Raw genomic sequence first — 15,256 nt, 5'->3', positions numbered from 1 at the left:
TTCAAGACCTTGTATCAGGTGGCCACTTCCTAGACTTTACACCCAAAGCACAAGCAACAAAAGAAAAAATAGATAAATGGGAACTCCTCAAGCTTAGAAGTTTCTGTACCTCAAAGGAATTTCTCAAAAAGGTAAAGAGGCAGCCAACTCAATGGGAAAAAATTTTTGGAAACCATGTATCTGATAAAAGACTGATATCTTGCATATATAAAGAAATCCTACAACTCAATGACAATAGTACAGACAGCCCAATTATAAAATGGGCAAAAGATATGAAAAGACAGTTCTCTGAAGAGGAAATACAAATGGCCAAGAAACACATGAAAAAATGTTCAGCTTCACTAGCTATTAGAGAGATGCAAATTAAGACCACAATGAGATACCATCTCACACCGATTAGAATGGCTGCCATTAAACAAACAGGAAACTACAAATGCTGGAGGGGATGTGGAGAAATTGGAACTCTCATTCATTGTTGGTGGGATTGTATAATCGTTCAGCCACTCTGGAAGTCAGTCTGGCAATTCCTTAGAAAACTAGATAAAGAGTTACCGTTCGATCCAGCGATTGCACTTCTCGGTATATACCCGGAAGATTGGAAAGCAGTGACAAGAACAGATATCTGCATGACAATGTTCATAGCAGCACTATTCATAATTGCCAAGAGACGGAAACAACCCAAATGTCCTTCAACAGATGAGTGGATAAATAAAATGTGGTATATACAAACGATGGAATACTACACGGCAGTAAGAAGGAACGATCTCGTGAAACATATGACAACATGGATGAACCTTGAAGACATAATGCTGGGCAAAATAAGCCTAGCAGAAAAAGAGAAATATTATATTCTACCACTAATGTGAACTTTGAAAAATGTAAAACAAATGGTTTATAATGTAGAATGTAGGGGAACTAGCAATAGAGAGCAATTAAGGAAGGGGGAACAATAATCCAAGAAGAACAGATAAGCTATTTAACGTTCTGGGGATGCCCAGGAATGACTATGGTCTGTTAATTTCTGATGGGTATAGTAGGAACAAGTTCACAGAAATGTTGCTATATTAGGTTACTTTCTTGGGGTAGAGTAGGAACATGTTGGAAGTAAAGTAGTTATCTTAGGTTAGTTGTCTTTTTCTTACTCCCTTGTTATGGTCTCTTTGAAATGTTCTTTTATTGTATGTTTTTTTTTTAATTATTTTATTTTTTTATTTTTCATACAGTTGATTTAAAAAAAAAAAAGGTAAAAAAAACAAAAAAACAAAAAACACAAGGAAAAAAATATGCAGAGCCCCCTTGAGGAGTCTGTGGAGAATGCAGGGGTATTGGCCTGCCCCACCTCGATGGTTGCTAACATGACTACAGACATAGGGAACTGGTGGTTTGATGGGCTGAACCCTCTACCACAGGATTTACCCTTGGGAAGACTATTGCTGCAAAGGAGAGGCTAGGCCTCCCTATAATTGTGCCTGAGAGCCTCCTCCCGAATGCCTCTTTGTTGCTCAGATGTGGCCCTCTCTCTCTAGCTAAGCCAACTTGAAAGGTGAAATCACCGCCATCCCCCCTACGTGGGATCAGACACCCAGGGGAGTGAATCTCCCAGGCAACGAGCAATATGACTCCCAGGGAGGAATGTAGACCCGGCATTGTGGGATGGAGAACATCTTCTTGACCAAAACGGGGATGTGAAAGGAAATGAAATAAGCTTCAGTGGCAGAAAGATTCCAAAAGGAGCCGAGAGGTCACTCTGGTGGGCACTCTTAATGCAGAATTTAGAAAATCCTTTTTAGGTTCTAATGAATTGGGTAACTGGTGGTAGATACCTGAAACTACCAAACTACAACCCAGAACCCATGAATCTCGAAGACAATTGTATAAAAATATAGCTTATGAGGGGTGACAATGGGATTGGGAAAGCCATAAGGATCACACTTCCCTTTGTCTAGTTTATGGATGGATGAGTAGAAAAATAGGGGAAGGAAACAAACAAAGAAACAAACAGACAAAGGCACCCAGTGTTCTTTTTTACTTTAATTGTTCTTTTTCACCTTAATTATTATTCTTGTTATTTTTGTGTGTGTGCTAATGAAGGTGCCAGGGATTGATTTAGGTGATGAATGTAAAATTATGTAATGGTACTGTGAACAATCAAATGTACGATTTGTTTTGTATGACTGCGTGGTATGTGAATATATCTCGATAAAATGAAGATTTAACAAACAAACACAGAACCAAACCAAACCAAACCAAAACCTTATTTGCTTCAGATTTGATGTCTGTGAACCATGTCAGTCCTTTTCTCTCCCCTGTAAGAGTCTCAACATTTCCTATCCCAATCCCCTTTCTCCTTCGATTACTTCATCACTTATGTCAAGTTTCTGTGTGTTTTAAATCTCAATCCATTTCTGGATTAGTTAGTATTCAAAGTACTCAGCAGTACTTTTGGTACGGTTCAAGCCAGTCACATAATACCTATGCAGCTGCTATAAAACTCATGAAATAATTACTGTCTAAATAACCTTTCTGGTTAACCTTGGCCTTAGGCTAACTTTGTCAATAAATTAATAAACAAACCTGTTTCCCATGTGTCAAGTGAAACTGTATACCAGAAAGGCTTCTCAAATCCCTTTTCTCAAACTCTATCAAATTTTGTTTAGACTGTCTACTATTTGGAATGTTTTAATCATTCCCAATTTTGGAGCATCTTGGGGCAGATATGTCTTATCTACTAGTTATAGTTCTTAACACTATAACACACTTCTATTTAACTACTTATACCCTAATCTTGATCCTAAAGAGATTTCATATGAAACTCAATCTAATTGTACTGTTGCCAGTTTCTTCTGTTATACTCTTTGTGTGATAAACTTGAAAGACTAGATACCACAGACTTCTATTTCTTTGGTAATTCTGAGATATTATATCATAATAGCAGCATTTAGTGAGTGCATGATAACAGGCAAAATTCTAATTTAAATGTTTCTCTTGGTTGTGCCAAAGTGTGACAGAGTTTGAAAGCATCAGACTTATTGGCAAAAACTTAATAGTCCAAAGGAGGAAGTCTCAAGAAGTTCTATTATAGTCTGTAAGAAACATCAATAGATCACTCTTTTATACCTTGTTTCCTGAAATATAGACATTTCACCAAGAGTGTATACACTTAAGTCATAGTAAAAGTATCCTAAAACTGATAGGGTCACTGATGAAAGCAGAATGATTATATAAAAACTTTTCTTGATACTGAACAATTTAATTCAAAACTGTTTAGTATATATAATATTGTTCTATAAACAAGCACTAAGTACTAATTACCGCCTACTGTAATGTCACTTACTCCATCAGAGAAAAAAATTAAATGACAGATTGGGGCAGTGTCCAAAGGTAAAAAATATAAAATAACTAACATTATGACAAAAATAATTTATTGAAATTCAGCCTCTGAGAGGCTAAAATTAACTATAAAAAGGTATTTTGTTTAACATATATACTTTTAACAGTAAAATAAGCAATTTTTCAAGAGTAAAAATCTGATTCATCTTTAAATCTTTCCAAATATGAGAAATTTCTAAACTTTTCCCGAAGTACATTAACATGCAAACTCCTGTATTTCAAATGAAGCCTGTGACAGTTACATAGAAAATGCTTCCTGCCTTCTGATTTGACTATTTCTCACTTCTAAAACTTGGGCACTTGACAACTTTCCTACCATGTTTAAAAAAAAAAATTCCCAATACCTTAACCCCTATCATTAATGAGAGACATTAGTATCCAAGTCTATAAATTTAAGACTATCTTCACTGCAATTAACAGGAATCCAAGCCCAAACTAGTGAAATTTCTAAATCAAAGTTTTAAAGTTACTTTAAAAACGTTTACCTGAAATTCCAAATTAGTAAGTTATTTTAGGTGGGATTCTAGGGTACCCATTTTAAGAATCAATTACGATATGTCATTTAAAATTAGAAGCAGTTTTTGGTCTGCATATAATTATCAAAGTACCAAAGCAATTTTTTTTTTTTTTGAAACTGTTTCAAGAACCATATCCAGGAACAGTTCACAAAGAATGATGCCATAATAAAATTTTCTCTATATCTATCCATTATTACAATACTTTTTTTTCTGATTAATGACTGTGTATAATAGACATTAAAAATAAAAACTACCTAATTTTGTTATACTTGAGATGAGGTAAGATTTGTGGTGAGACTTTTAAGTTTGGTAGTTCTTCCTTAAAGCAACCATTAGTCTTCATCAATTATTACCTCCTTCTACTTAATCAACATTGCAATTAACTCCGTCAGAAAAGCAGAACTAAATTTCCAAAACAGCGTCTGAAATCAGTAAATATTTATGCATTATATCTAGCAGACCTAATAGTGTTGTTTCTACAACTAGTAAACAAAACTCTACTATAACAAAAGAATAAGATAAGTTGTTAGTTGTTTTCTACTGCTTGGCAAATACTTTTTTTCACAAACACTGAAAAGGTAAGCAACAGTTTGAATCAAGTAATCACAATTCTGAATTAGGTGTGTGTCTGAATACATAAGCTTTTAGTATAATTCCAAAAGTTTAAGTTTCTTCAACACCAATTGCTTCGATAAATTAAGAAGTAGCAAAATCAACTACAACTCTGCACTCTCCATTTAAGATGATGCTAAGAACGAAAAAGAACACGGGCAATGTGAGAACTAAATAGTCAAATATGTAATAACTAAGAGTAAATGACAACAATTTAAAGTCAAACACTAACATACTCTAAAGACTCTAAGATTAAGAGGGTAACGTATTTCCTTAAAGAAAAAAAACAATAGCATACCTTGTCATCCCCAGGGCAACGATATAAATTCTGGAAAGTGCTAATGATGTTATTACTAAATCTGGGTGCAAACACATCCTTTTCTTGACCAAACTGATGTCGGGATTGTCGTACAATGGAGTCAATAACATAAAGTCCAGGTACCTTGTATTCTGGTTTACACTGATGGAAAAAGGGTGGGAAGGGAAAGAAATGGAAAGGTAAAATTCTTAATAGAGAAAATCCATTATAAATCCTATTTGAATACAAAAAGTCTGCTCAAGTTCTGGAAATGAATATTTAGACATTGACTATTCTACACCATTTGTCTTCAGGAATGGCACTTAAAAAATCTATTTTGGCTCCCCTATGCAACTGCCTGTCCCCTAAATTCCAAAGTAGTACTGTGAAACTGGCATAAACTACAAAGAAAACAAAATAAATAAGGTATACTTAAAATAAAAAAAAAAAAAATTGGCTAATGATCTTTAAAAGTACATAGAAGGAATAAGCAAATTCAGGAAAGAAAGGCCCTAGAAAAAGCATTGCCAAGGTGCATGAGACTTCATCTGGAACACATAATGAAATGCTTTCTGTATTAATAAGACAACAATTAACAAGTGGCAAGTTATGATATTCTTAATAGAGTGAGGCCAAAGTTTCAAAACTTTTCTCAAACACCGTATCTATAAGAGAAATAAGATGCCTATTATGAATCTCATGCCCCCATCAGGCAATTTGGTAGCGGCATTATGTACTTTATTAAATTTAATTTTCTCAAATTGATTTTAGTTACATGAAGTACCTAAAGCACAGAGATATAAGGTATCTACAAAAAGTTTGAGCTAAGATAAAAATTCAGTTCTCTCTCAAGTTCATTTACTACCCCTTATCACTGCCCAAAGGTCATCTACAAGAAAAATAACCAATTCCAAAAAAGGAAGGTAAATTAAATTGAAGTATCTCTTTTGCCTGCCAAATTAGCTAAGATTTTTTAAAATTATAATTTTTAATCACATCGAAAATTAAAAGAATAAGTAACTTCATAGATTCTTTAATGAAAAGCTATTTCAAAATATCAATCAAGAATACTTTCAAAAAATGTTGATACCCTTCTCCCATGTAATTTACCTTCTGGAAATCTATCCTATAAAAAAGATCTACTGGGTCAATAATTCTCAACCTTCTTATTCATTACCAAATTTGAGGAACATACAAGTCCCCTACTTACTTGCCACAGGCTTTTCTAGCCTATGTAGTTAGATGAGCACAATGAAGAATCCTTTTACTAACAAGCTTACTGCTCCCTACTTTGTTTCCATATCCAAAAGAATAAGAAAATCTTTTATTCTTATTTAATAAGAATAATTATTTTTAAATGAATTAAATGGAAATTATGGCTGCAAAGCAGGTTCTGTTTTGTGTGTGTGTGTGTGTGTGTGTGTGTGTGTGTGTGTCTGTGTATGTGTGGCTTAATTAGGTAAATATTTCACCAAAGTAATTTCCTGGAAGTCACACACAGCACTAACTCAAACTTTCATTCAAAAAACTTTCCTTGGAAACCTGGCCAAGACCCAGTATCAGTCAATGAGAAAAGGATCCTCAAAGCCCCACAACAGAGACCTATACAAGTTTCTAAATGGGATTTTCAGCAAAAACAATAATGAGTTATTTCCTTCTGCAAAAAGACTAGAGGACACTTGATTTGTTCCAACAAATCTTTTTTAAGAAACTTAACCTTAAGGTCTTTATTAAGTCAAGAAAATGAAGACATATTTAGCATCAAATCACAAGTATCTATTACAAGATTCTGCTTAACTCCTTGAATTATTTCATAAAAGGGCAATAATGTTGCTACCTTCCTGTAGATTCTAATATACATACACAATATATGCCATCTCCAGTCCTGCTTCAAACAATATTGCTCAATGATCCATGCTACAACATGGATGAACCTGGAAAACATTATGCTAAGTGAAAGAAGCCAGACACAAAAGAACCAATATTGTATTATTTCCCTAGAATAGGTAAATTCACAGAGACAGAAAAAGTAGATTAGAGGTTACCAGGGAATGGGGGAGGAGTAACAGGGGGTTGCTGCTTAATGGGTACAGTTTCTGTTTTGGGTTAAAAAAAGTTTTAGTAAGAAGACGGAGATGGGAGAACAGCATTGTAAAAGTAATTAATGCCACTGAACCATACACTTAAAAATGGTTAAACTAGCAGATTTTGTGTTATATACATGTTTTGTGTTATATACATATGTTACCACAATTTTTAAAACATAATCTATCAATGCTTTTAAACATTTTAGGAGCCTCCTTTAAGAAACACACTTCATGAGGTTTCTAGGAAGTTCACCAGGCCCTGTGAAGCCTGATCATGGAGCCCCTCTAGGTATGAGTAAAGCTGAATTACGAGGTTTATCTCTGCACTATGCCAGATAATAGCTACAGATACGAACTGTATCTTCGCTCACAGAATTATTCATATTAAAGTATGCTCTAGTATTATGTCATATTCTACATGGAAGAATGTTAACAAAATTCAAATGATTCATTTGAATTACAAGATGTTACAAGAATTCAAATGAATTCTTACATTCAGTAAGAATATTGTTTAGGATACAAAGGAATATTTTATCCAATATCTACCAACTAGATTCTAAATTCCTTTATGCCCTATTTTACTTGGAATAAAGTTACATAAAACAAACACATTCACTGCTGTACTTAATGTGAGAATGCTGCTTAGGACATAACTCAAAGCATTATCTAATGCCTTCCAACTAGATTATAACTCCCATAAACACAGGGATGATGTATACTCAACTTCCATAGTGAGTTCTGGAAAACAGAAACCCAGTGTTAGCTGGTAATGTAATGCTGACCATTCTAGGCTGTTTTTAGTTATAAAATTTACAGTTTAAAATCTTGCCAATTAAGGACTTCTAAGAAAGCATGGGAAGCTTTATATACTTTCCTTAATCCTTAACAAAATTATTTCTAAGATTTTCTTTCCTTTATGTAACACAATAATTGTTTTAATTCCCATTTAAAAATTCATCCTATAGGGTAACCATAAAGTCTGGAAAGAAAGGCTAATTCACATAATATCATTAAGGACACCTTTATTGCACAATATATATATTATATTTCATATATACATGAATATTTTAATTTTATATATATATTTGTTCCCCAGAATTTATGGATGCCCAGTATTAGCCTACTAAAGAAGTTCAATTAGGGCTAATCATATGTGGTACTCTTTACTGAGGCTACAAGATCATCACTGTTAACCACATACCAATCTACATAATGTTCCTTAAAGATATAACACAACTACATAACTTAGAGGAAAGATGAAGCGGTATTTTGTTACAGATGTGAAACATTATTTTTAAGTCACTTTCAAGACTTGGGATTATTCAAGTTTTCAAAAATGTATGGATTCAGAAAAATTCCACAAGAGTAAATTCCATTTCCATGATATCTTACAATATAAGGGGAACATGGGGAATCAAATCTTAGAGGACCTTAGCCACATGAGTAAGGAAGCAAGAGATGAAAGGTGACTTTATTCTTGACTGATAGTGAGTGTCACTGCAAGGGAGGAGATGATCAAGCAAGGAAAAAATAATTATTTCCTGATGGAACAAAGCTAAACAAATCCAAACTTAATACACAGCTTTGTAAAATATCTAAGGTGATAATACCAAATCTGAAGAAAAGTAATAGTAGTCATACAGTAATCTATCTTTTTTTCTTTTTTTTTGTTTTGATTCTAGGGGTTGTTTTGCTCTTTGACATGTGGAAATTCATTCTATTTGATGAGCTAAGACTTAAAAGCCTAAAACCCATCTAGGATAAACAAGTTTTAAAATGAGAAGGACTTTAAATAATTTAGTGAAGTTGATTTACTAATGTCTTCTAAAAATAAATTTTTCTAATCTAGTGAGTGTTAAAGACTAAGTCTAACAAGATGTAGCCTTAGCAATGATGGGGAGCAATACAAACTCACACATTGCTGGTGGGAGTGTAGATAGGTAAAATACTTTTACAAACTGAGTTCCTCTGAGACAATGCATCTGTGAAGGTTTCTGAAGGGCTATGGAACAGAAGATAAAACAAGTGGAGTGGGGCTTCAGCTTCCCTATCACAACCAATGCTGCAACATTCATTGACTTTATCTATCCCACCACCCCACTCTCCATTTTAATGTTCCAGTAAGAATGGGAAGATAAAAAAAGGTTCCACCAGCATAAAAATGTATATAACAAGGACCTCATCAAAATAAAAAGTCTTGAACTGGCAGAAATATCTTTCCCAAAGATTTGGAAATCAGTTAAAGGTCTGAAGTAACAGGGCAAGCACTGGATCAAGAAAAAGGATACTTGTAAGAACTATAGGGTCTCTTGGCACACTAGCTGGCTTCTCCCCTATCCCTCACCAGCTAAACATGGAGAGGGCCCCATGCTCCCAGTATAGGACCCTGGTCTCAGTTCCAGAGGGAGCACAGTAGCCCTTGGGCACATAATGGGAGCATGTAGTCTAGCCCAATTTGTCTGGTGGTAGACTGTGGGACCCTGTGTAAGGAAGACACTATACACTCTCCTACAGAACAATGTGGGAAAGAAATCAAGTCTTGTTGCCTGGGGCAAAGGAGTGCTAGCTATAAGACATACAGAGCACTGCCCTGGACTCTGAGGAAACACTTTCCTAGGGAACAGAGGCCATTCAGAACCATGTAAAATGGGTTGTTTCACAGAAAGGATCAGGGAGGCTCCTACACTTTGGCATGGAGCTATTTTTAAACTCATTATATGGATAAGCCCAGAAGGAGAGAACTTGCACAGGTTCATCAGTAAAGAAGGAAAAAGGTGTTTTCCTTTTTATGTATAGTTAGCTATGGCATTCAAGGAAAGCTCCATCACAACACTAGTTGGATACAATCTTACTGAACAGAGACCTCAGAATCTACATTCTAGGGGTAACACTTTAAATTATTAAAATGTCCAGGTTTCAACAAAAGGTTACAAAACATACAAACAGGAAGCAATGACCCAGAAAAAGGAATAGATGAAAGCATTAGAAACCATCAAAGAGGAGTATCAGACCAATAACATAAAGAAAAATACTTTTAAAAAAAATGGTCCTAATATGCCAAAAGAGCTAAAGAAAAACACAGACAAATAAGTAAAGGAAACCAGAAAAACACATGAACACAAAGAAGATACCAGTAGAGAAACTACAATTATGAAAAAGAACCTAACAGAGCTGAAGACCACAGTAACAGAAATAAAAAATTCCCTAGAGGGAATCAAGAGCAGATTGGAGTGTGCAGATAAATAATCAGAGAACTTGAAGATAAGATAACTGAAATCATTTGGTCTAGGAAGCAGAAAGAGCAAATAAAGAAAAGTGAACAGAACCTAAGGAACCTGAGGGACACCACCAAGCACATCAATTTACGCATCCCAGATGGAAAAGAAAAGAGAAAAGAGCAGAGAGACTATTCAAAGAAATGCTAAAAACTTCCCAAATCCAATGAATATACACATCCAAAACACTCAACAAACTACAAACATGATAAACCCAAAGAGACCCATGCCACAGCATATTATCAAATGCCCAAAGATGGTAAGAAAATTCTGAAAGCTGTAAAAGAGAAGCAATGTGTCACATACAAGGGAACCTCAGTAAGATTAAATGCTAATTTCTCATCAATAGCCATGAAGGCAAGAAGACAGTGGGATAACATATTTAAAATGCTGAAAGCAAAAAACTGCCAACCCAAAATTCTGAATCTGGAAAAACTGTCTTTCAAAAATGAGGGCGAGATTAAGACATTTTGAGAAGAACAAAAGCTGAAGAAGTTTGTCACCACAAGAGATGCTAAAGAGAGTTCTGCAGGTTGAAAGGAAAGAAGAAGAGACAATAGATTGAAGCTGCATGAATAAATAAAGATCTCCAGAGACAACAATGACATGAATAAATATAAATGCCACTAGTATTGTATTTTGGGTTGTAACTCCACTTTTTACTGCTTGCAGGATCTAAAAGACAAATGCATAAAATTTAATAATAAATTAGTGGTCTTGGACTCAATGTATAAACATGTCATTTGTGAGAACTACGTAAAGGTAGAACGTGGGAGGATGGGGGATATAAAAAAATAGTTTGTATATATCATTGCAATTAAATTGGTATCAAAACAAGCAAGAATGCTATAGATATAGTATGTTAAATTTAAGCCTTATGGTAACTAAAAGAACATATCAGAGAATATATAAGCTCACGGAGACAAAAATTAGCATATGGGTTGCCAGGGACAGAGGGTGTAGGAAACAGGGGAAATGGGTACTAATTATGCATAAAGGGTATAAAGTTTCTGCTTGGGGAGAAGGGGATGTTTTGGTAATGGAAAGTGATGAGGGTACTGCAATATGGTGAACATGATTTATCCCACTGGATGATATGCTTGGTTGGGAGGGGTTAAGATAGGAAAGTACATGTTTTCTCTCTCTCTCTCTCTCTCTCACTATATATATATATATATATATATTCTACAATTAAAAAAAGAGACATTGACAATTAAATGTAATACATGAACCAGGATGAGTTCTTGCAAGGAAGGAGAAAAGGCTGAAAGGGACATTACTGGAAAACATGAAAAAATTGGAATGTACACTCTAAGCTTTGTATTATGGTTAAATTTAGTTAACTTGAAACTGTACTTAAAGTGACTATATACGTGAATACTCTTGTTCTTAGGAAATGAACATGGAGGTATTAAGTGTTCAAAGAGTATAATGTGTGCAGCCTACACTCAAGTTCAGAAAATGGATTGCTTGATAGACAGGTGTGGTGATAAAGTAAATGTGGCAAAATGTTAAAATTGGTAGATATGGGTATCTGGGAAGTAGGGATACATTAGTGTTTTCTGTATGGGGCTTGCATTATGTTTGTTACTGTCCTTTAAGTTTGAAAGTATTTCAAAATAAAAAGTTTTAAAAATTGAAAAAAAATTAATAACCTTGGCTTTGCAAAAGTCCACATTAATAGAATGAAAAGACAAGCCACAGACTGGGAAAAAATATTTGCAAAGCACATACCAACAAAAGATTTGTATCAAGAATATATTAAAAAGCCAGCTGAATAAGATGGCAGATAATCCACAGAATTTTTGAACAACTAGCAAAAAATGACAGATACATCTTCCTCAAAACTCCAGAAGACAGTTTGTAACTAGACTAGTGCCAAATGAGGAAAACACATCTTCAAAAAGTGGTAGGAAAAGCTAGTGTTGCCTTTGCTGGCCACTCCCCCAACCCCTCCCCAGTACAGTGTGGAGCCAGTCTGTGGTCCCTTTGTGGGTCCCTCATCCTGCTACAGAAGGAGTAGAGTAAACTCTATGAGGCACCCACTGGGGTACCTTGTATGTCAGTGCCAATTTACTGGGGACCAACCTAAAAGACTAAACGAAGGAAATGCTTCATTAGCTTAACCTCCCAGAACTTGCCCAGCAGGGAGAAGCAGCTTGTAGACAGATAAAACAGCCTAAAACAATTAGTCACAGTAGCCTGGACAAAGGATTACCTACTTTAAATCACCCAATGGAGCACCAGAGGCAAGAGTCTACTTCATAGGGTGTAAAGGGGACATTCAAATTTCCCTAAACAAGATAATTCCTAAAGCCAAAAGGAAAGAAACCCAGGACAAGCCTCAGGTCAGAAAAGACAGAAGGCCCTACAGGTCACATTCACCTCCGGTTGATCATTTTGGTAGGAAGGCTAAGCTATGAAGGAGACCAATGCAGAGTCAATCTGCAAAGACTGGGAAAGGAATTTCGTATTGGTTTCTTTTTTTTAGTTAGCTCTTAGCTCTCAGGGAAATCTCTGTCATATCAACTATCTGGATACAAATTTAAGGAACAGACAGTCCAGGACCAAATCCTAGAAGCAACAAAAGATTAAACCCAAACAAAGAAACAGGAAATTATGGTCCATCCAAAGAAACAAGATGAAAATCGAGAAAACATCAGCGAAGAAAACCAGACTTTGGATACACTGGACAAAAACTTTAAAAAAGGAGATCCTCAAAATTCTCAAGGAGATAACGAAAACACAGAGAGAACTACAGGAAATCAGTAAAGCAATAAAAGAACAATATGAAAATCTCAATAAAGAGAAAGGAATTTTAAAAAGGAACAAAAGTTTAACAAAAGATACTAATCTGTATTCAAGAAGTCCAATGTACCTAAAATAAGATAAGTCACAGAGAACCATGTCCAAACAATGCCAAAGTCAAGGAGAAAGTACTGAAAGCTGCAAGAGAAGAGCAAGTGCTATGTGCAAGGGTATACAAAAAACATAAAGTGCAAATTTCTCATCAGAAGCCATAGAGACAAGAAGACAGTAGGATGGAAGATTTCATGTACTTAAAGAAAATAATTGCCAGCCAAAAATTTTATTTCTGGCAGTGCTATATTTCAGAAATGATAGAGAGATTAAGGCATTCCCAGATAAACAAAAGCTGAGGGAGTGCTTCACCACTAGACCTGCTCTGGACAATGCAAGGAGTTCTTCAGACAGAAAGGAAAGGACACTAGATGACGGATCAAGACGGCATATAGAAATAAACACCTCTGGTAAAGGTAAGATAACCATGTGGGTAATTATAAATATGCCATTATTACTGTACTGAATTTTTTGGTATGTAACTCCACTTTTTACTTCACACAGGTTCTAAATGCAAATATAAAAAAGTAACGATACATCTATGGTTTTAGATATACAATGCATAAAGATATAATTTACAAGTACAACAAAAAGGTGGGAGAACTGAGGGACATAAGAACACTGCATGTGTATGCTATTAAAGTTGATATCAAATAAAATGTGACTGTTAGAGATTTAGGATATTAAATTTAAGCCCCAAGATAACCATGAAGAAAATATATGAAATAAATATAGAAAGAAATGAGAAGGGCCTCAAAATACTACAATACAAAACACGAAGTAAATATGAAAGTAGGCGTTAATGGAAGAATTGAAGGATAAAAAAAGGCTTAAGACTTATAAAGACCAAAGAGAAAAACAGCGCAAGAAAGTCCTGCATTACCAATAATTACATCAAATGCAAACAGAGTAAACTCTCCAGTCAAAGGGGAGAGAATGGCAGAATGGATTAAAAAAAGCATGACCCAACTATGGGCTGTTTACAAAACACCCTAAATTCAAAGACACATGTAGATGGAATATACTATGAAAATAGTAAACAAAAAGGAGCTGGAGTAGCTATAACAGTATCATATAAAACAGATTTTAAGTCAAAAACTGACAAAGAAGATCACTATATACTGCTAAAGGGGTCAATTCAACAAAAATACGTAACTGATAAATACATATGCACCTAATGGCAAAGCCCCAAAATAAATAAAGCAAATCTTCACAGATTTAAAAGAAGAAATAGTTCTACATTAACAGTAAGAGACCTCAGTACAAAACTTCCAGTAATGGACAGAATGTCTAGACAGAAGACCAATAAGGAAACAGAAGGCTTAAATGATAATATAAACCTAACAGACTAACAGACACATATTAGAACCCTTCACCCAACAGCTACTGATGGCAAATTCTTGTCTAGTACACATGGATCTTTCTCCAGGACAGACTATATGTTAGGTCATGCAAGTCCCAATAAATTAAAAAATATTGAAATTACATAATATATCTTCTCCCACCACAAAGGAGAAGGTATAAATCAATAACAGAGGGAAAACTGGAACTTTCATAAATATGTGAAAGAAAACAAAACACTTAAATACTCAGTATTAAAGAAGAAATCACTTTTGTAGTGATTAGGAAGTATCTTGAGGTGAAGGAAAACGAAACTGCAACATAAATAAAATTATGGGATGTTGCTAAGGCAGTGCTGAGAGCAAAATTTATAGCTCTAAATGCTTATATTAAAAAGAATATCTTAAATCAGAGACCTAACTCACAACTAGAGGATCTAGAAAAAGAGTAAACTAAAGTTTTATCAAAGCAAGTAGAAGGAAGGAAATAATAAAGATTAGAATGAAAAAAACAACATAGAGAATAAAAAACCAAGATTGAGAAAAGAAAAGAGAGAGGACACAAATCAGCAATGAAAGGAAGACATTGCTACTGACATCAGAAAAATAAAAAGAATTATAAGAGGATGCCATGAAAAAACTATTTGCCAACAAAATAGATTATCTAGATGAAATGGACAAATTTCTGGAAACACACAAACTATACTGACTGAAGAAGAAATAGAAGATATCAACAAACCAGATAACAAGAGACTGAATCAGCCACCAAAAACCTCTCAAAAAAGAAAAGCCCAGGACCAGATGGTTACTGGAGAATTTTATGAAATATTGCAAGAAAAATTAACACCAGTCTTACTTAAACTATTCTGAAAAACTG

At 34.6% G+C, this 15,256-nt stretch overlaps 1 protein-coding gene across 9 annotated transcripts in view; it reads right to left on the bottom strand.

Moving 5' to 3' along the window:
* Positions 1 to 15,256, bottom strand: part of SCAF8 (SR-related CTD associated factor 8) — a 337,204-nt gene that overhangs the window by 281,598 nt on the left and 40,350 nt on the right. For all 9 annotated transcript variants that reach the window (XR_005214393.1, XM_037820137.1, XM_037820123.1 and 6 more), the window contains one exon: positions 4,819 to 4,980. Coding sequence is in view for 7 of the 9 variants with exons in the window: in XM_037820137.1 (XP_037676065.1) it covers positions 4,819 to 4,980 (162 nt within the window). In the remaining 2 variants the exon portion in view is untranslated. The remainder of the gene's footprint in view (positions 1 to 4,818; positions 4,981 to 15,256) is intronic.

Source organism: Choloepus didactylus, chromosome 2 (assembly GCF_015220235.1).
Source record: "Choloepus didactylus isolate mChoDid1 chromosome 2, mChoDid1.pri, whole genome shotgun sequence".
NCBI lineage: Eukaryota > Metazoa > Chordata > Mammalia > Pilosa > Megalonychidae > Choloepus > Choloepus didactylus.
This window is presented reverse-complemented; position numbering and strand designations above follow the sequence as displayed.